Genomic DNA, 23,758 nt, shown 5'->3' on the forward strand with positions numbered 1-23,758 from the left:
TCAATTCCTTCAGTTTTTTATGTGTATGTGTGTGTACTTTACTGACATAATCTTATGTTTAACTGACAGTTGAAGAAAATTAGAATTTGCTCTGACAGTCAGCTCTCAGTGCACTTCCTTTGTGTATGTAAGCTCTGAAAACATTATATGAGGAGTGGAAACTGAAAAGACAACAAATAAAAGGTTCTGTTTTTTTGTGTTAAATGTGCTTTTAAGAGTCTCCATTGGAGAAACAGTAAACACTCCACCCTATTCAGAAAATGTGGGTGCGGAACAGCAGCTCATTTGCATTTAAGGAGGCAAACACAAAAAGTGTATGCTTTTGCTTTCATCTAATGGGGAAAATTACAGCATGGAATAACAGATGTCCCGAGAAGTAACAACCTGAGATAAAAAATTAGATGAAATGTGAAGGGAGCTTAAGATGAGACCAGCAAAAGTGTATTTACCTGACAGGGCTGAGAAGAAGGCAGCATCCTCCTCCTCATCATGTGATGAAGAGCCGCCGACATCCCCAGTGTGGTCCCACTCCAGAGGAATGGAGTCTACACTGACGGGGGTTTCACGTCCTGAACGCTCCTGAGGTGGAGATAACAAGCACATGGAGGGCTGACTAGAGGAAGGAGGACTCTGTGTCTCTCTCGACCGCTCGCCGTCATACACGTCTGTATGCTCCTGCAACTGTTACAGAAGAAAAACATTGTTACTCATACTCATATTATCTGAATCATATGCAAAATTATTTGGTCATCTTTGTCACTGCAAAGAGAATTTGCGTAAGATTATTAATTTGATAAAAAAACACATTTTAATATTCTAAAAACTAGAATATTGCAAAATATTGCAATATATAGAAATCATTTTTCTGTATGAACAAATTTTGAAATACATGATCCTTTAGAAACATGCTGAATTGCTGTTGAAGAAACATTTATGCCTCTTACCAACTTTGTGTTTTAGTTTTCTTAATTAAAAGATTTGTGATTAACAGGAATAAGTTCAAAAGATTGTCTAAATTTTCTAGAACATAATTCTTGTCTTTACAATCACTTTAATTAAAGGCATTCCTGCTAAATACAAGCCGTCATCTATTCTCTTTCTTTTTTTCTATTTAAAAAAAACAAAACCTTTTTTGAAATAGACTCATTTTAGAAGCCCCTTAGAGCAGGGATGTCCAAACTCGGTCCTGGAGGGCTGATGTTCTGCTGAGTTTAGCTCCAACTTACTTCAACACACCTGCCAGGAAGTTTCTGGTATATCTAGTGAGAGCTGGATTAGCAGTTGGCGCTAAACTCTCCAGGACACTGGCCCTCTAGGACTAAATTTGGACACCTTTACCTTAGAGCAAAACAATTGAGTTTTACAATTTTTAAATGTATTCAGTCAATCTCCGTGTCTGGTGGGTGCACTTTTTGCTTAGCTTAAATAAATTTAATGCTTAAGTCAGCTGCTTAACTCGAAAGGACTTAAAAAAACGAGCCTATTTCCAAAAAGGAGTGTTCATTTGAGGCATTCCTGCTAAAATAAGCATTGGTTTAAGTATTAATTATTTATTTTATTGTGATCTGAAACTTGGGATCAAAAACACTGTTTAGGATAAATCTAATTGGCCCCAAGTAGGCTCAAAATGTTGAAATAAATTAGGGTGTATTTTATGACACTGTATTTTATATGTATTTATGTGTGTTTACTGTACTTTATATGAAAGAATAAAAAAGAAACCAGTAAGTGTGAATACCGGGCGTAGGCTGGTGAGGCGCTGGTGAAATCGGGCCACTCTGCCGAACACCTCTTGGCAGTATGTGTGCAGCTCCTCCAACTCATCTTCTATCACAACAGCATCTAAAGGAGCACTTCTCTGAATCAAACCCTCACCAAACACAATCAGAGCATCGATCTTGTTGGTGTTCAGAGTGATTTCCTTCTTGAAACTCTAAAAGTGAAGAGACAGAAAGTTAAGATCATTTCTCTGTATCTATGGACTGACTGAATGACTGGAGGAAACAGATTGCTTGCTAACCTTCAGCTGTTTCATCCTGTCTTGATGATGGCTTTCTGAGAAGTGCTCCATGTCAGTGAGTTGAAGTTCAATCTCAGTCAGCCAGACGAGGAGGCTCTCACGGGTTCCCTCAAACTCTTCCCTCTGGCCTGTGAAATGCTAAATCAGACAAAGAAAAATATGAGAAAGTCAGAAAAAAACTGTTGATTTTGTCAGTATAGTTGATAACCATAGATCAAAAGCCTAGACCAGACATTCCAGTTGGGTGTCTGTATTACTTCTGCTTTGACTATGAAATATATGTTTCAAATAACTTTTGTGAAATTATTATATATTTTTAAATATGAGCTAAAACGATGTTTCATTGTTAATCAGTACAACAGCCTAACAGCATAAATATATATATATATATATATATATATATATATATATATATATATATATATATATATATATATATATATATATATATATATATATATATATAAAACACACTACTTTAGTCTGACCTAATATACTTAATTCAGATTCAATATACTGAGTTCTTAATTTAGATTAAATATATTGAGTTATAATTCAGATTTTAAACATAAAATACAAGTGATCAAACAAAATTGCCAAAATCTAACAAGTGTCTAAAACCTAATGGTTTGAAGTATTTAGGCATAAAGCATAAAAATTTAAAATCACACTTCACTAATAGTGTTGGACTGCAGGGTGACACGGTGGCTCAGTGGTAAGCACTGTCGCCTTACAGCTCAAAGGTCGCTGGTTCGAGTCCCAGCTGGGTCAGTTGGCATTTCTGTGTGGAGTTTACATGTTCTCCTTATGTTCGCTGGGTTCCCTCCAGTTTCCCCCACAGTCCAAAGACATGCGCTATAGGTGAATTGAATAAACTAAATAGGCTGTAGTGTATGTGTGTGAATATGAGAGTTATTTAAAGATGATTTTGTAATATATTATTTTGTAATATAGAACACACATGGAATGGAAATATAGATTTATTCTCAAATGATGCAAATTAACAGCTTTGTAAAGAAACAAGTGTGTGCTGTCCTCACTCTGAGTCTCCGCAATATTGCAGCCACTCTCCTCTGAAGTGCATCCCAGCGCTGGTTACCCTGATGCACCATGGCTCTGAGTCTGCTGGCGGCATCAGTGCGATTCTCCCACGCCAGTCGCCTGTACTGGTTATTAATGATCTCCAACTGAGTCAGGCTCTCATGTACCCGCATCTGGAAAACCTAACAACAAATCAGCGTCTTTTTAAAAAGCTTTTCTTGTCAGTGATGTAAAAAAAAAAAAAAAAAAACTTTTTAACATCTTAATGCTATACAAAATACAAGTTCTACAAGTTAAAATAAGGTTCATATAAATAAATAAATAATTAATTATAAAATAAATAAATAAATAAATAAAACATGAAATCGTACTCTCATGTACCCCATCTTTTGAAACCTACAATAAATCCAACACAACTAGCTATGAATACAAAAGCTAATTCGAGAACTGCTATTAAAGTTGACATTGAAAACTACAAAAACTTTTAGAGCCGGATCAAAAACTGACTATGCTTTTTTAACATTGGAAAGATTTCACAGCTTGAGCTTACTTGACTAAAATATTTGTTAAATTAATAATTACAGATTTGTAATGCATGATTGCTATTGGAGTCTGGTATTCCTTTAAGTAGCAATTTATGTTGTTAAAACAGCAGGATTAAATACATGCTAAAAGACCGAAGTGGTCCAGTTGTACAACCATTCAAAGGTTCTCAGCGGAGTGTTGTAATCAAACCTCATATTTGTGAAGTTCCTCTTTGGCATCAGTGTATGAGACATCTGATGAATTGGGTTCAGCAGCAGTGCGCTCCGCAGCGTTCAGCCAGTCCTCAAAACAAGAGTAATCCTCCTGAAACTTACACCACAGTCTCCATGTCTCCTCAATCCTATGCAAACACAAAAACAACAATAATTGAAACATTATGCAGCCAGTTAGATTGGCATTTAAACAGTCTGTTTTAGTATGTCATGTAGTCTAGTCCTTCGAACCCCACACCTCCCCCAGCTCTACATGTCTTGATCTGCAGAAACAGCATATTTGCTATGATAAATCAGACGCAGCGCTGGGAAATATGGCTAAAATGCATCTTTTTTTTTTCATTTTGTTTGATAGCGATATACATTTCAATATAAGTTGTTAATGCTTCCAGATTTAAAAGAGTACCCTAACAATGACTGAAGCCACAAAAATTTGAAGGTCCATTAAATTGCAAAACATTTTTGGCTGCTAAATTTTCCGTGGCTAAAAATTCTGACATTTTCTCTAATATCAGCGTACTTTTAGATTCCTATCGTTGCAAATTTCTTAGATCAATAATGAGGAAAAAAAGAGTCCAGAGCTTATCATTTTTTTTAAACTTTAAAATTTTATTGTGATTCGATATAATATCGTTTATCAGCACAGCCCTAATTAGAAGCATAGTTTGACATGTGAATCACTAATTATTCATGCATTTTTTTTTCACTTGTAGAATTTATTTGCAAAGTTTAAAGATCACAGAATTAAAGAAAGCTCAAGTTGCAGTGAAACTATATAGAGAATACATTCATGTGTTCATGTGATCGGAGCAAGTTAATCCATCTAGAGAAGAAGAAGAACTTAAAAAGCCCCCTGTGTCATTCAAGTCAGATGTATTTAAGTGTATCAGGGAATTTGTTTATTTCCTCATAAAACATAATGTTGATAGAAGAACGGTGGTGAATAAAAAAAAATTTTGGCATGAGAAATTGGTAATATGTCGATCTGATCCAATGACAGATGCGTAAAAAAAAAGTAAGCCTACCATATATAGCTAGCTTATATGATAGAGATAATAATGTATGGGCAGTGTCTGATTCTAAATGAAGCATTAATATTCACCAAACAATCTTAGTGCGTTACTAGTGACACACAACTGAACCATGCAAAGACAGACTCCTCTCACTGATGACACTTGACCCTAAATCAGTTTGCTATATTGTGCATACCTGTCAACCCTCCCGTTTTTCCCAGGATTCTCCTGTATTTTGCAATTCTATCCTGCTATCATCCTGTATTTGTCTCGTATTTCTCCCGTATTTTTAATCTGTCTATGAAGGGTGGCAGTAAACATTAAATAGCCGATCCTCCCTATATGTAACCCATACCACCAAAGCACCAGGGGACGCCCCTGGCTCTTAAATGTGAATCTGTTCTGTGCTTTCATTTTATTTAGAAGTGAAAACACTTTAAAATAAATATAAAAATGGCAGAGTTCCCTTCCTTTCCATTACAGGTTTTGTTGCCCCTCCTACGCAATCCTCAAAACAGTCAGTTCATGTAATGGTGTATGATTATTAGACGTGCTCCATACTGATAAATAGATGCTGCTTCCCAAGCAGATTCTGTACAAGCGATTTGAAGCAGAGCAAAAGTGGACATTCTGGGTTTTGGGTGCGTTTGAACAGATATATACAAAGAATAATGATAATAATAATATCTAAACATGTCGATCTTAGTGGGTTTTCCTTTTCACACAACAAATTTTGACTTAAATGAGCATAAACAGCTAGGAAAGCAATTGAACGTTTTCATCATAGATCTGTGCATTTTTAAAGTGACTCATCTGTTAATGTAATCAAATGAAAGATCTAAATGAGAGAATCATTCGCTGCTCTTTAATTAGAACGTTTAAGTTACAGTGAAGAAAAGGTTAATGAGATATAATAACTTGATTCAATTTCTTTCTATCCTTTGTTAATAATAATAATAATAATAATAATAATAATAATAATAATAATAATACAAACCGTTTCATCTGTTTATTTACAAAAAAAAAATCAAAAATGTTATCTAAAATGTTAATCAAATAAAAGAAAAGAATGAATCACTCACTAATTGGATTTTTCATAAACATTTTACACACTTTATTTGTTAGTCTGCGTCAAGAATTATTGTGGTTATTAATAGACTAATTACCATTAATTGTATATTTTAATATTGTTTATTCAGCAGGTAAATTACTGAATTCATTTTTGTTAAAATTATGTACATTCCAATGGTTCTTTTTGTTAAAACCAGACTTTCTGTCAGTACTTTGTGAAACAAATGATATTTGTTGTAAATGTAATCAAAATAAAAGTATGCACAAGTGAAATTTCTTTATGCTTTTTAAAACAAATATGTGATGACATAAAAATCCATTAAAAATAAACACTTTTATATGCTTTTTATCCTTTTGACCTTTTAAAGATAGCCCCCTTGCTATACAGGGAGCAATAAATCCGAAAGTAGTTTCTTAATTTGGATCCAGTGTGAACTCAGATTTCATTTCCTTGAAGGGATTCAACAAAATGACTAAAATGAATAAACATCCAAGAGGATGTTAAGCTTGTGTTTTGAGTGATGTGGATAAATGCTCATACCTCAGTCTCCTCTCCAGAGACATGGAGCAGATATTTCTCCAGCGCTGGTCCAGGCGCTGTGTGGTCTGCTGGATGGAGTCATTCTCTCCATCACTGCTGCAGGCATCTTCATCATGGAGAAGCACATCACACAGCGTGAGCACAGACGCCACCCTCTCCGTGTGCTGCTCAATGTCACGCTGCAGATCCTAAACATGAATGAAAATGCATTAGAAACATAACTGACAGTTTTTTGAACTGCACCAAGATTGTGAAGTTCATTTGTTCAGTTTATTTTATTCATGTCCAATTGATGACACAAAAAGCATTGTTTTAATTTTACGGTGAACTTTTGACAGCTAAAGGCATTTTGAATAAAACTACAAACAGAACTTTTGGATTTTGCACAAATAATAAAACAAATCAGACTTAATGTCCCAAAAAAGTGCATTATGGGTGTTGGAGTGTTTTGTTAAAGCGAACATCCCGGTCATTTTTTTTCACTTCTACTCTACTTTTGAAGCAAAGATTTAAAAAATGTTTTGTGCACCATATTCTACACATCTTCACAAAGAAAAAATGATTGATTACAAACAACAATTATTTAAAAACTATTCAGTCAGCGAGACTGTCATTCACATTCCTTTGTTCTCGGTTGTACTGTAGTTACGAAGCAAAAGTTCAAATTTTTTATTAAATTAAATTAAATATTGAAAAAAATGGGACATTCTAGTAGGATCGTACATTTTCACTCATAAAAAAATGTGACAGGGTCTGACTTAAGCTTGTCGTTCTAAAAAAAAGCATACAAAACCAAGCAAAAATTCATTATATTCAATTTATTCATAATTGCATATTCAATATTCATAACATTTCTATTTATTTGTAGAATTTATTTATAATTTACTGTTTTTATTAAATTGAAGTGAATGATAACAACTTAAACTTGTTATTTCAGAAGTATTTTTCTTCTAAATAACAGTTTTTAGCATAACAAATAATTAAAGCTGTAGGTTCAGTTGGGCTGAAATCAAGCATCAGTCTATTTTAAAAAATTTTAGGATAAAATACTACTTTATTTACTGTATTCATGTTTTTATTTCAGGCACAGATAATATACATTTCTGGCTGATTGTCCCAAAAATAAAAAAATAAAAAAATAAATAAACAAACAAAATAATTAAATAAAATATTAAAATACAAATAAATAAATAAAATAAAATAAATAAAAATTTATTTAAAATCAGAATTACCATCTTGCATGGTTATTTTGTACAAAAAGTATGCCAAAATCTAATCAAAACATGTCTTTATTTTTTTAGTTAAGTTTGTTGATTTTTCAATAGCTTTTAAAAAGATGTCATTTTTTTTTTTCTTAATCTACAAAGACAAAATCCCCTCTTGCATTTAATATTTGTCCATACTAGAATAGATTACATCACTGCAATTTACCAACCTGTTGCTCTGCCAGTCTCTTCTGAATCTCTTCTCTATGGCAGATACTGTAGTGAACTGGTTTGGATAGCTCAGCCTCAATGCGCGTAAGCCAAGAGCGAAGGTTATTCATGTTCTTATCCAACTGCTGTACTGTCACCAAAGTCTCGGTCAGCTTCTTCACCCTGAAACAGACAGAGATACAGCATATTCGCTTTGAAAAATTGAACACCATAAATTATACCCGAATGCGTCCAAAAGACCTAAAAAAATATTTCCACTAGATAAAAAATGATTGTCTATGAATGCCAAGCAGTTTTCTCCATACTAAAACGCACTAACCCTTTTAATAAATCAGTCAAGCAATTGTTTTATTTGGGATCTGGGACTGTGCAGTTTGGCAGGAACCCAATAAAATTCTGTCAAAGTTACAAAACATCATCAAAAAATAAAAATAAAAAGGTCTGATAACTCCAGGTCAGATGACACTGAAACAGACAAAGGGTGTTTGTGTGAGATTAGATTGAACCATTTAAGTGTGACAGTGGGCAGCTTCTGGTTACGCTGTTTGGCCATACCTGCAGATGGTCGGCTGTGATTATAGCGTGCCTGAGTACAGCCTGTCCCTCTGACCCCATTGTGCCCCTCTTCATAGAGCTAATGTGAGATGACAGACCACCATCCCCTCCGCCCAGTTTGGGATATACAGAAGGACTGGACAGACTACAGGAGCCTGAACAGGCCATATGGCAAAGCTGAAGCCGTCCACACCAGTGAGGACTTCGTTAATTCCAGTATTAGCACCATCTGGCTCCTTCAGAGCACGTCACACCGCAGGACTCAACGACTACATGAGAGTCCAGTGACGTCACAGACAAGAGCGGAAACCACTTGAACTGTTTTTATTTGCTTGCTTAGGAACACCGAGTGATTCATGCAGTCGGTATGTACAAATTTCTGATGAATGACTGGAAGAGCATACTGCAGCTGAGGAAAACATCCACAGCACTGAAGATCAGATTAAATGCTGGAGATATTGACTACATGCAGAACCTAGATTCAGCTTTGATTGATTAATCAAAAATATAAATAAACAAACAAGAAAAATCATATATCATCATATATATATATATATATATATATATATATATATATATATATATATATATATATATATATATATATATATATATATATCACACACACACACACACACATATTCTCTATTTTCCTCTTAAGGCCCAAGGTGTTTTTCTTTTACATGCATTTTTTTATTTCTCTTTGCTATTAGGCTTATTGGAACCTATTAGAAAAAGTATTATCTTTTGATACAATGTACTTTTAGAGAAAAATAATGTCCATATGTTTACTCGTGGTCCAAAATAACATAAAAAAATATTTTTCTGGCTGTTTTTAACGCATATACAACATATACATTTTTGAACATGTTTTGACTATCAGAGGGTAAAAACTATTTTTTTTGCCCATATTGGACAGTTAAAAATAGTGTTTGGAACATTTCATATGCTGCAAAACAGTTGCAGGATGACACTGTGTCTGTAACAAAATATAAAACATTCAAAGTATTTTAAATAGACACTTATGAGCTAAAATGTGCTATCCACGTAGAGTATGTGGACACCCAAGCCCTATGAGGTTAAATGCATAGAATTGAAGTTATGGTGCTTTTACTTGTAAAATGTTTGTTTATCAAACTGTAATGTTTAGATTTTATTGCAGCATTAAAGGAATTCCTGCACTGCAGCATGAAAATGTTTCTTAATTTTATTTTATTAACACAGAATAATGTTTGTAGTAATAACAATAATGATAAGAAGGATAAAAATAATGGAACTTAAACCTTTTTGTGAATGGTTACTACAACTACTTCAGTGTTGCTTTGATCCACAAATATTTGATATTTAAATTTGATAAAGTTTTAATACTTGAAACCAAGCTGACACAAAATATGATTAGAAAAAGTTGATTCAACAATAGGCAAACATAGGTAAACAATGGGTAAAAATCAATTCAGATGCAAAACACATTCCTGTTTTTGTAAAGAAAAAAAACTATTTGCAATAATGATAAGAAGAATAAAAAGAAGAATAAGGGGGAGGAGGAGGAGGAGAAGAGTGAGAGGAAGAAGAGGAAGAAGAAGTACCATTCAATGGGCTTTGTTATCGCCAATAGTTCTAAATAATAATAATAATAAAAATAAATCCATAAATGACTGAATGAACCAATTTCAATAAATTACTTGAATTAAAGCTAAAAAAGAAAAATTAAAGCAAAAAAACAAACAAACTCTGAGTTATGCAATGATGTTCAATTACTCATTAATAAATGGGGACAGAGCAATACCAAAGATGATATCAAGACGAGAAAATAGAATACACTTTAGTTTGCGGACCAGTTGGATTTTTTGCTCATTCGCAGAATATTACTTGGATTTTGGCTGTCTATTGTCTATTATGTCTAAAAACCTGAAATGGCACTGATAAGTTTTAAAAGAGCATCTCATCTGCTCAGTGGCTGTGAAATAAAATCGTTATCATGCAAACTTGCTACAGTAAAAAAAGCTTGCGACTCTTGCCCCACCTCCGAGTTCTTCTGATTGGTCCACTGCTTTGAAACTGACATTGATAAGCAGCGATATGCGTAAAAACTAAAGTTTTATAATGCTGTATCAACTTAGAAGAAATGTGGCACTGATATGTAAAGTGCTGCAAAAGACACGAGATGTGAGCACAGTGGTCAAGGGTGTCTATCAAGTGTGTGTTTACATAGAAAAAAAGTGGAAAAGGGCATTAAAATTAAATACAGGTTCTGTGATAATGGCCACTAATTATTCTGCAGTACTATATTTCAGAAGCCTTAAACCTATAACCCCATAACCTAAAAGACCCCACTAATGAATAAGATGCAAGTTAGATATTTATTTGAGCCAAAAGTTATAGTTAAAGGAATAGTTCACTTAAAAAACTTAATTATGTTATGATTTAAAGAGTTCAGGTGCAATAACCTTCAAGTGACATGTAGAATTTTCTTTTACAATGAGCATTCTTCAGTGCCTCTTATGTTTATGTTTAGTTATTTCATGTTAATAATTTATGAAAATAACCTTTTCTTTGCCATAAAAGTGAAATTACTGAATGAAGAGTCTGAGAAAAATGCAATTTTTAGAAGATTAGAGGTTTTTGTGTCTTCATTTACTTCTCTGTTTCACTTTGAGTTTATTTCTGTTAAACACAAAGCAAAGACATTCTAAAGAATGTTGGAAATCTTCAACCACTGATATCCATATTAAACAAAACCTGCTGAAGTCAATGTTTATAGGTTTCTGACATTTTTTATTAGGTCTTCTTTTGTGTTAAGGTTAAGTAAATGATGACAGAATGTTATTTTATGGGAAAACTATGCCTTTAAAAGCTCATCAATTATCAATGAATTGATCCTCAATTTAAAGTGTGGCCAGAAAAGAAATTAAAACCTAAGATTAGCAGTTATTCCAGCACAGCCTAAACAGAGTTCCTTACTCACCGGCCCTCGATGTGATCAAACAGTTGCTGCCATCGGTCATTGACATCTCGCAGGGCTCCATGGATCTCAGTCTCCTTTGCTTTGTCGCTGGCCAACAGGAGCTGCTCGCCGAGTTGTTTGAGGTGGCTTTTGTTCTCGCTGAAGAGGTTAATCTCCTCCATGCAGTCCTGAAAAGAGAGAAAGAGAGAGAGAGAGGTGCACAATGAGCACAGGCCTCTTACTGTATGTGCTTTACGATTAACACTTCCATCCCAAACAAAACTAACTAACTAACTGCTTCTTGTCTCTGGATGGGCCTGACAGCTGTTAAATCTATGTTCTTTTTCTCAGCATGGGCCATTTTAAAAAGAGAAGAACAAGCCCTCACGAAAACCCTTTTCACTTGCTCTATATTGCATTCTCTGCTGCCTCTCAGAGTTCACTTGTTTTGTAGTATGGCCTGGTTCAGTATTTTGTTTAGTATGGCCGCTTTTTACACCTGGTTTTGTTTGACATATACAATTCACACCTGGCGGTCTCTTTTGTCCACTTTCCAGATGGAAAAGGTCTAAGAGTCCAAGTGCAGGTGTGTGTATGGTGTTTGTCAGACATTTGAATGTAAAATAGAGAAATCATCTTGTGTTGTTTGCTTATAAACATGAAAAGGAGATGCAGCTATTTGATTTCTGTTACAGGGTTTGTATTACATGACTGGAGGACTAATAAAAGAACATGATTTTTTTTTTATATACGCTTTTGTCTTCTAACTAAACTTTAAAATGGAAAAGCTTAAATCTTGTAAGGTTTTGATTTTTAAATAATTTGGTATTTGCATGCATTTGACTACACAAAAGCTATGTTTTCAACATTTGGAAGGGGTCACAAGAGGACAAGGCCATAATGTTCCATTAACACCTTTATTTGGTGTTTCCAGATATGATCAGATTGACACATTTTACGTTTCCATCCATCAATTTTTATGCTGATTTTGGATATGCGCTTAAAAAAATGGTTGATGGAAACGCCAAGATACGCATACATTTTGAAAAATGCGCATAAAAAACATATGGATGAATGAGTAGGATAAACTTTTTATTCGATTAGTAAAAAATGCACATAAACTACAATGAAAACAATTTTACTAAACAAATTCCAGTATGTGCATTAAAAAAGTCATGTGATTTGTTATAAGAGATTATAAAAATCTGTGTGAATGGACAAACCAGCAGGCTGAGCATATTGTAAAACATCTGAAATGCTGTTTTGGTCAGTCTAAGATGACTTAACTGTTTCAGTATTAGTGTTATTAATTTATTAATGACCTCCAGAACTGTCAAGAGTGTCTTAAACCACACGTTTATTGCATGCTGGCATCTTCTTCTAAGGTACAAGTCAATTATTAAATAAAGAAAACATTCATGCAGCTTCTCCTACCTTAATATATTCACTTTTTACTGTTGATATTTGGAGCCAGTTAATCAGAAAGTGACGGTTTTGTTCTCTTTGACTCGTTGGGTGGAAAAGCTGCCTTTTTCGCATGTCTTTTATGCGCATAGTTTTGCACATAAAGTTAATTCGCATTTTGGTTGAAAACATAGCTACAAACAACTAAATACCGGGTGTAAACGAGCCATATGAGGGGAAAAAACAACAAAAAATAGTTACATACCATAAATAAAAATTACAATTAATATTAAATTGATCAAATCAGTGTTGTTTAAAAATTATCAACAGATGAATTAAAACAATGTACTAGGTAGTATACCATAATTTTTTTTTTTTTTGCGAGTTTTTAAATAATTTAAAACATGGTCAAATAGATGACAAAATGTAAAACAAGTCTGCCAATAGCATTTCATCATCATCATCAGTATTGACCTAAAAAAACTATCAGAATATATTTAGCAACCCTAAAATTTAAATAAATAACAATTAAGGTGACACTTCATTTTAAGGTGCCCTTGTTAAGTTGTAACTACATATTTAATAAATACTGAGCACTATTATTTACGTACACATACATATTATATGGTTAAATAGGATAAGGGCTTAATTAGTTAAGTAGTTATGTGGTATTTGTTGTTATTGATATAGAATGAACATGGAACGTGTAACAAGGACACCATGAAATAAATACTTACTAGAATTAATTTGCAAATATGACAAAAATGGTTAAGCCACACAAAAACAACATTTTTTAAATAATTACAAAAGAAAAACATAAAAATGTGAAGTACTACACAATAACATCACAAATACAACAATATTATCCAAATAATAATAAAACAACACTTGATTGCCAGTAACGGTTCTAGTAAAAGACAACGACCAACTTTCTGATATGTGATCATTAGTGGCGCTGCCCAAAACACTCCAAAACCTCAACGGTAAACTATGTGCTAATGACTGCAGAGTGCTCGACAGTTGCACTGTTTGATGGTGAGAGAGAAACGACACATATGAGGCCATTGTTGTGTATGAACAAAGAGGTAAACAAATGAACCCACAGTTATGTGCTGCAGCGCTCTGCCCTCGATTTACAGTACATGCAGTAAGCTAGATTAGAACTTCATGTACATTTGTAGCATATTTCAGTACAAATGAACAAATGCGACAGTATGTGAGTGGATAAAACAGGGCCTCAGTGAAATGCAAAATCTGTGGGGCCCCCCTTGGGAACACTTAAGCGTGCTGTTCATTTGAGATCGTTTTAATCCTTCATAGACACTTATAATAGCATATAACATATAATACCATATTACTGACCTACTTAATCTCCTTACAAATGTACAACAAGAACTCACCATGACAACCGCGCATACAGTAGAAACCGATCCATGTGCCTTTTTCTGAAGTTATGTAACCACGAAAACAAGCAGTTGTGCTATTGTATATAAGAATTTGTTGCAAGGATATAACAATCACATCCAAGGTTAAATTTTTTTGCCATCCATTTTCATATTTTTATTCGAGTTGATCTAAACAAAACAGTTTTCTCTTTTTTGCATGGCAACGCAAAAGAAGAAACTATAAGGAAATGTTCTGTTAGGTCATTTCAGTTACAATTGTTGTGCCCTGAGACTTTTAGCTTCAATGACAAAAATTTTGAATTCATACAAAAAAAACTACACTACCACTGCAGGCCCACGGGGGTACAGACAGCGGTCCAGAATTGGTCCGCTATATGAGCTCAATTATTCAATGTTTAACTTCTATGCTATCATGAATTCTGAAACTAACCCATCAAAAAAGGCTTTAAGACCAAGAGGAATGCTCTGTTGGATTATTGGGAATCTGAATGTACTGGCCAGCTTGTTATTTGCATATAGACTTCAGTTTTCTAAAATGTACAGTTTAAAAATGCACATTTGTAAAAAAGTAAAAAAATAAAAAAAAATAGAAAATCATATCTCTGCTCCTTTAACAGTAAAGACAGGTGTTCCTCAAGGCTCAATTTTGGGGCAAATTATATTCTTCGTTAATATAAATGAACTTGGTTAAGCTGTTGAATCAGCAAATGTACAGCTTTTATGCAGATGACACAATTATTTACACTATGGTATCATCTATAAAAGTGTCAATAGACTCTTTACAAAATGCTTTTAATTCATTTCAAATGTCTCTCGATTGTAAAAAATTAGTATTGAATGCAAAAAAAAAAAAAAAAAACTAAATACATGATCTTTACCCAATTCAGATTATTAATACACAATTTTAATATTAAAACATATAATGGCGCACAGATTGAACAAGTTGCATCTTATAAATATTTAGGTGTCTGGCTTAATGATAAGTTGACTTGTAGTTGTTATATCGATAGCCTTAAAAAAAAAAAAAAGATAAAAACAAACCAATATTAGTTTTTTATTTTTGTTAAAAAAATGGTAGTACATTTCTATCAGTACTGGATTACGGTGATATACTTTATATGCATGCACCTCTGAATGTTTTAAAAAATTGCCATTTCACTTTACTTCAGGACGCATTAATACCGATCTGTAGGTCTTTTGAAGATATTAATAAATATTCCTAGCAAATCTAATAAATGTTAAAGACATACTCACTACATAAACGCACTAAATCGCACTTCAGCTGTGTTTATTTGAGAGCGCACAAGAAGATCTGCGCTTAAGCAGCGTGTTTGAGGGCGTGCAAGAAGTTTTGTGCAAGAGCAGAAGAAATCGGCGCGCAAGCAGATATTGGCATGCTTGTATTACATAAATGCGATCCCGTCTTGTACTGCGCTCACCACATTTCTCTATTTGTCATTAAAATACGCCATAGGTAGTTGGTAGATTTGTGGAAAAGACCTGCTGCCACAGCTGGAAAAAACTCTAGAGGTTGACACTGTACTGTCAATTTAAAACAGTGCATATGTTTTAACAATTGATAATGGTTCATACTATTTTTTGTGTGTCTATGTGTTGTGACATGTATTTATTTATTTATTTTTTGTAACTTTGTCCTTTGCTGCCTGTCTGGACCAGGACTCCCTGGTAGAAGAGTAATTGTACCTCAATGGGACGTTTCTGGTTAAATAAATAAATAAATAAATAAATAAATAAATAAGATAGTATGGTAAAAGATTTTGCAAAGTGATAGAAAATATTTTTGGTACATCTAAAAGTGTGGTTATGATCCCAATCCATCAAGTGAATGCAGCAAAAATGTGCTTAAAATGTCTCAAAATGCAGTATTTAAACCTCATAGTTAAATAGATAATGAGGCAAATAACTGCAAAAAGATCCAGTTTTTCAGAAAAAAACCCAACCCTTTCAATAAGCTAGCTACGGGAATGTACTGAGATGTTTAAGGTCAGTAAAAAAAAAATGGAGGAAAATGCATCTATAACTATAAACTAAAATAAAATATAATTAAATGTTTTGATTTTAATGTTCTATATTTTTATTATTACTCTATTACTCTTTTTGAAATTTAATTTAAATTAATAATAATAATAATAAAATAATAATAATAATAATAAAAACAATCACCAAATCATTTTATTATTCATTTCTGGAGTACACAAACACACATCTTGAAAAAAACACTGGAAAAAGACTAAATCAAACTCCACCTTTTTAAGTTTCTCCACCATTTCCTCAATACTAAGGTTTTCGCCTCTGTGTGCCACCTTCTTTTCCATCTGCGTCAGCCAATCACAAAGCTCCTTGTTTTTATCATTGAAGATGATCCAGGCGTTCAGTCGGTCAGCGATTTCCTGTTTACGAAGTGACACCTACACACATGCAAAGGAAAAATGATTCAGGATGACAAAAAGACATCTAAAAAGCAAATCAAAGCAAAAACATTACAGTCAATACCCATTTGTTCTTTTAATATTCGTCCCAGATTCTAATAGTAATATTTTACACGTGAATAAAATGAACAAACAACCAAATAAATAAATAAAATCAATACATATTTTTGTTTCATAAAATGTGTAGACCTTAAAGTTCACAGCTACTGGAGTCAAAACTTAGCGAGTTAGCACTTAGCGAATCCCAAAACACTTTAGTATCAGTTGAAGAATCTTTTTTAATGTTTAACAAGATTTTTTTGTTTTATTTTTCATTTCTGCAGTGTTTCCCCTACCATAATATAAGGCATGTGCTCCGCCCTCCCAACAGCTGTAACCGCCCCCTTTGAAGTCACATTAATTGTATTATCTATATAGCACCAGATCACAACTTTTTTTAATAAACAAGCTAAACAGCTGTATGTAATATCTTATTTCAGCATGTCATTTCTGTTCTGCGCTCGTGTCACAGCAGCTAAAATATATACAGATGCAGACATCTCAAGTCTCTCGAAAGTTCCGCAAGTCTCCCGCAAATGCATAGAGACTCCCGGATGCCCGCAAATGAATGATAATCTTCCGGAAATTGCGCGTCTTCTGGCCGTTCCTCAAATAATTTAATAATATAACTTCTTGTAACACACTCATTGCTATAAGTAGTTTATGGGCCTATTTCCTTTTAGTTAGCAAGTATTAAATTTATAGATGAGCATTTTAACTCATTTTCATCTGTCATCATTTGCAATGTTTCCAAATTGCATTGTTTGTCATTTTTCTGTGCCGGTTCTGCTTTGGTGACCCCTGATAAATAAGGTAGTAAGCTGGAGTAAAATGAATGGATGAATTATTTTCTGTGAAGCTGCTTCTGGCTGTTCAGGGTGGGTGAACTTTCTCTTTAAGTACTAGAGAAAGAAAAGCGTAAAAACTTCCACTCTTTACCCTGACTGTATATTGTAAAGTGCTCTTGAAGTAATATGACGGGTTACTACCCAAATTCTCATTCAAGTAAAAACTTCAAAACCACTCAGTCCAAAGGTGTAAGGTCACAATTTTGAGATTTTATTCCTTAAGAAGTCAGCAATCTAAAAAAAGACTTTTAACAAAACTTACACTGCATGCTGTGAGATTGATTACCAGACTAAAAAGCACAGAGTACCGCATAGGCCTGCTTCCTTTACTGCTTTGGGTCAGTAAGTGGCTTGTCTATTAGTATGTACTAACACCAAGGCACACTAGGGGACACGGGCAGCGCTTTGTAGTTCCCTTTTCCCAAACGCTTACATGCAGCCTTTTAAAAAGAACGAAGGCATTTGTCAACGAAGGCTATACGTTTTCCTTGATCCATTAATGTCACACTTGGAGCTGTAAAAGAACTGCAGTTCCTTCTAAACGAATATAAATCATGTGGATAAAATAATTCACAAGGACACCGAGATTAGCTGGCTACATCTATTCAAGGCCTTGTTGTCGAACACATTAATTATGCATTTCCTTGAACCCACAAGCCTAAGCGACTTACCACAAACATATGCAACGACAAATAATAGACCTCCTTCCAGAAAAACAGCAAGCTGTGCCATCTGTCATTTATTTGAGGGAATGTTTCCACCTGCAACCTGTTGGCTGCAGACACTGACGCACACATAGACTGACCTCATTGGCTCCGTCTTGGCTTCTGGCCAGCGTTTCGAGTAAAGACTCACTCCAACAAACTGAAAAACGCTTCATTAAACAAAGGCTCCCTGCGTTGTGTGGCGACAAGTCCAAGGGTTGGGTGAAGGCCATGAAATGATCGGTCCTAAATGTGGCCTTTCTGTTTTTTAATTGCTTAGGCAGTTTACAGTTACAAGAGCAATTCCTTTCAAACGTCAGCCGGCCATTCAGTTACTTTGCTTAATGATGGCAGGCTGAACACCTGCGCGAGGCAGATAATCTCAAAAACATAAAAAGGTCAGGCTATGAAGAAACTTAAAGGGACAGCCAGGCCTGTAAGGATATGTATTTTTTGTTGTACGATATACTGCACCAAAATATATTGTGATAAACAATATTATTGTCATTTTAAGACCATTTTATGACAATAACTATATAATACCAGAATGACAATATAATATCATAACAACGCAAGTACACTTCTCCAAAGAACACATAATATTTTATTCCTAAAAATATTTATTTTAATTACAGTCATTTTAGCAATTGAATAATTAGACACTGAAATCAAAGTGTGAAAGTGCATATCCTAAACAAATAAATAATAATAAATGTAACAAAAAAGTGCAAGGCAAAAAGTAACAGAGGCTGCAATATCTGCTACCAGATCTATTTTCAGTTGTCAGGCACCCTCATGAAAATATACTATAGTAATTTATAGTAAATACTAGTGTTTTTTAATCATACTGACACCTCCAATATAGATAGAGATGTTGCACAATCAGCTAAAATGTTGCTAGAAATGTTTTTTATGCATGGACGATATATATTGCATCACCAAAAATTATTGCAGTCATGTCAATGTGTTGTGCGATAAGTCGATTTATTGATTATTGACAGTGAATTCTGACTCACCCTTAATATGTTTTTAAACCTGCATCTGTTTTGCTGAACAAAAAGATATTTTGAAGAATGTTGGTAACTGTGCTGTTGATGGCAACCTTTGACATAAATAGTAAGAACAAAGGCTATATAATAACATAAAATGTAATTCAGAGACTATATTAGACTGTTTGGATACTAAAATTCGTTAAATTATCTTCAGATGAAACTAACCCATTTAGCTGCTCCCATTGAAACATTTAAGTGGAGGATGAGTGAATGACAGAATTAGATAAAGTACTTTCTTTAAATTATTTACCAAACACAACTGATTTACTTTCAGTCATCCAAGACAATAAATCTTCAAAGTATTCTGGCTAATAACATGTCAATGTATTGTAAATATATGTGATCTGGGGCTGTCAAGCACCAAACAAGTTTGACATGTGACATTTGTACTATATTTGAAGTTGAAGTCCTGCAATCGCTTTGCCTGATTCAGTTTAAAACAAAATCGACCAAATCTATTATGAATCAATGATTTTTTTTTCTTAAATTAGTCAGATTTGTAATGATTTGTTCTTAAATCGTATATATCCATCCATTTAATTAATCTCTTTATGATCTACTCATCCTCTTATAGTGGTACCATGATGATATTCCATTTCTATTAAGATGAAGATTCCAGTTTCCTTCTGAAGCTGACAGTACATGTGTCAAATGAACGTCTTTCATGCTATTTTTATACAGATTTTTGGGTCTTTTTAAAGCTGAATGGACTTAAAAGATCTTCCCTTCTTCATTGCTTTATCACTACACTGTGTTGTTCAAACTTTCTCATTATGTGCCCCACACAAATACGGATGTCTTGTGGTTTAAACCAACATTAAATGCAAACATTAATTTTGCTCTGAACTGGTGAAACATTTTTCTTGTACTGTTTGTCAAATGCATTTACATTTTTCAGCACACTCCATGACACTTTCTGTGGTCCAAACTATCATAGTGAAACATAAATTATTCACAAACGTTCTCATTTTCCCTCTCTTTTTCTCTGTCATGCAGCACTGAAGTTTTCTCCCCCCATTTCCAGCAGTGAATCATTGTGTGCCTCTCAATGCTGCGCGGACAACAGCCTCTCTCTCCACGTCCCTCCTACACAAACACACACACTCTCTCTCTCAGCCATCTCAAACACACACACTCACCTTCAAGCATAGCTCTTCCCACTGGCAGTGAAGTTCCTCCACCTGTCCTTGCAGCAGTGCAGTGTCCGTGGGCAGCACATACTGGGACACGTCTGCCTTCATGGTGCTCAACTCTTTCAGTCCTACAATCCAAATCTGCAGCAAGTCCTCGTCCTCCTGCATAACACGCCAACAGCACCAAGTTAAACTTGCCTCCTGTGCAGCACGCTTTCTCTATCTCTCTCTCTCCCTCACTCGCTCTCTGTCCCTGTCATTAGCGAACGGGATTAAGGCCCTCTGGACGGACAGGCTGGGCTAGGACGGGGGAGGGGAGGAGGCAGAGTGGGGCAGAAGGGAGGGTGTGCAGGGGGGAGGGCAACGCACCCATAACAGCCTGGAAAAAGGCGATGATGGGGGTAAAGGCCAAACATGTTAAGGACACCATTATTTCCTTTGTTTTGTCGGTTTCGTCCACCTCCACTAAGAGGGCCTTAATCAACAAAAAATAATCAGTCTCAGCAGCTGTTTATTAACTCATTTCTAAAGGAGCGTGATTATATCAACAGGTGCTTTTTCTTTAGCAAAGGCCTTGGTGATAATGGAGTGTTTTTAAATAGTGGAGAAACACAACTAGCAGATGAAAGGACTTTGTCTAGTATTAACAAATCTACTATGTAATGTAAAGTAATAATGTCACTGTAAAGCATGGTTTAAAAGTCTGAAAGCATAAGTGAAAATTATTCTAGTTCAACTCAGGGGGCTAATAATTCGGACTTCAACTATATATATATATATATATATATATATAGTACATACATACATGCACACACACACACACACACACACACACACACACACACACACACACACACACACATATATATATATATATATATATATATATATATATATATATATATATATATATATATGTGTGTGTGTGTGTGTGTGTGTGTGTGTATGTGTGCATGTGTGCATGTATGTATGTATGTATATATATATATATATATATATATATATATATATATATATATATATATATATATATATATATATATAAATAATTATATATATAAATAATTTTGAACTAAAAATGTGTTAAAAAAATGTAAAACTGCTTTTATTTTAGCTGCAATAAAACAAATAAGACTTTCTCTAGATGAGAAAAATATCATCAGACATACTGTGAAAATTTCCTTGCTCCGTTAAACATAATTTAGGAAATATTTAAAAAAGAAAAATAGTCAGTACTGATGCCAATTCTGGGGCATATATAACAAATTAACTTATACATTTGGGCTAATAATTTTTGAACCATTATCATATGTTAGGGAAGAATATTAAATAAAATGTGCAAAAAAAAAAAAAAAAAAGAGAAACAAAAAGTATATACAATTTTGCTGAAATGTTATAGTTTGTAATTTTTTTTTGCAATAGTTAAATTAAATTTAATTGTATTATCTTTCTATTTCTAAAGATGTTCTGTGACTAAAATATTTATTTAATAAATATATCTGTTTAATAAATCTGTTTTGTTCAAATGCACCAATATATATTACCCATATTCACTAAGAAATGGATAAAAATATAAATTTTAAAAATGGGGTGCACTCTATGCACTATACACTGTACTTTTGACTAATAAAATAAGAGACTACTTTCAAAAGCATTAAATAGAAATCTTACAGACTCTAAACTTTATAATAGTAGTGCACGGATTTCAAAAGGTCTTAGTATTTGGTTTCTCAAAAAAAAAAAAATAAATAAATACAAATAATCAAGTCAAATTTCCTGAATCTAAAATTAGGCTTCATGTTATTTTTTTGTTTCCTTGGCTATTCTTAATATGTCCACAAAGGTCACACTTTACAATACGATTTCATTAGTTAATGATAGTTTAATTACTAACATGAACTAATAATGAACAATACTTTTAGAGCAGTTATTATTTCTTTTAACATTTACTAATTCATTATTAAAATACAAAATCATGCTTGCTAACAATAGTTAAAGCACTGTCAGTTAATATGAACAAACAATAAACAACTTTGTTCATTAATTACCATTAACTAAGATAACTTAATAGAGCATTGAATGTATTGTTAATTGTTTGTTCATGTTAGTAAATACATTATTTACTAATATACAACTAAATTATACAACTTTTTATAAAGTGCTAAGATCCAAACCATTCAGTAAATAAATAGTTTATTTCTAAAAAAATAATAATAATAATAATAATAAAAAAATTAAAAAATTAAACTAAAAATTTAAACTTTCTGTTTGGGGATCAACTTCATATACAGGATTACCTTAGTCAGCTGTTCATGTTTCTTCAGATCTTCTATTTTCTCGGGCAGCGGACTCTTCAATCTTGCTTTTATCTCATTCAGTTTAAGAGCACTATCAACCAATCCAGTGACACAGAGCTTCCAGTTCTGCAAACACACAGAAGGATCTCTTAACTACTGAGGAATGCATTTGTCCTTAAAAGATTTTTTTAACATTGTTCACAACACAAGACCAAACCCTGTTGTTTTAAATGTAAAATAACCTTTCATGGTATTCTCTTAACTCCATCAATTGCGTGGAATAAGGTCTGTTAATTCAGTGTCACTCGCATTGATTTGAGCTGCTTGAGCACAGTGTTCATGAGAGGCCCTGGTGTGCTTGTATTTTGGGTGCTGTTTTATCTCATATCAGATCTCAGATCAGTGAAGAGGGATTTCCCATTCACACGGGGAAGCACAACCCCCACCTATTGTGAGCACATGCTCACATAAACACACTTCTACCCACATCACTATCTAAACCCCCTCAATGCAATGATGTCATCATACCAAACCAAACAGCCAATTAGAAATGGTTTTGAATGGGTGTAACTCTGGCCTTATATAAATATGGTCTAACTGCAGAGTCTCAAGTTTGGGGTGACGCAAAGCCTCATTGTGCCATTTAAAAATGGTTAAGTTATTTTTTTCTGTATATTTTTGCTAGATATAAGCTCTTCCATGTTTTCCAAGATGTTTAGAAAATATTTGTTTCTGTGACTAAATGTTTATTTAGACTTCATCTTTCATTATTAAGGCCATGAAATAAAGCAGAAGCAAAAAATCTTGATATTTTGATCAATTTAAATCACAATTAGTTTGACTGACATGATTACTCACTGACTTTGCCAAATAAATTGCATTTAGGCATGGGATGATAACCGTTTTAAAGGTTTTAAAACCGGCAACATTTTCTGATACCATTCCTAAGGTATATGTAAGACATAAAATTTCTGTTTTTTTTTTTTTTTTTTTTTTTTTTTTTAGGTTTTAGGACAACAGTATCTCCAGTAGAAAAGATATCCAAA

At 33.7% G+C, this 23,758-nt stretch overlaps 1 protein-coding gene across 3 annotated transcripts in view; it reads right to left on the bottom strand.

The window, feature by feature from the left end:
- The window catches only part of syne2a (spectrin repeat containing, nuclear envelope 2a), a 165,523-nt gene that overhangs the window by 15,452 nt on the left and 126,313 nt on the right, over window positions 1-23,758 (bottom strand). For all 3 annotated transcript variants that reach the window (XM_087297225.1, NM_001365331.1, NM_001365330.1), the window contains 11 exon segments: window positions 22,713-22,838; window positions 20,422-20,577; window positions 16,457-16,618; window positions 11,401-11,567; window positions 7,880-8,042; window positions 6,445-6,632; window positions 3,797-3,947; window positions 3,061-3,243; window positions 2,021-2,158; window positions 1,739-1,933; window positions 450-681 (listed from right to left, as the gene is read on the bottom strand). In XM_087297225.1, coding sequence (XP_087153351.1) covers window positions 450-681; window positions 1,739-1,933; window positions 2,021-2,158; window positions 3,061-3,243; window positions 3,797-3,947; window positions 6,445-6,632; window positions 7,880-8,042; window positions 11,401-11,567; window positions 16,457-16,618; window positions 20,422-20,577; window positions 22,713-22,838 — 1,861 coding nt within the window.

The sequence above is a fragment of the Danio rerio genome, chromosome 20 (genome assembly GCF_052040795.2).
Source record: "Danio rerio strain M-AB ecotype USA chromosome 20, GRCz13ab, whole genome shotgun sequence".
NCBI classification, from domain to species: domain Eukaryota; kingdom Metazoa; phylum Chordata; class Actinopteri; order Cypriniformes; family Danionidae; genus Danio; species Danio rerio.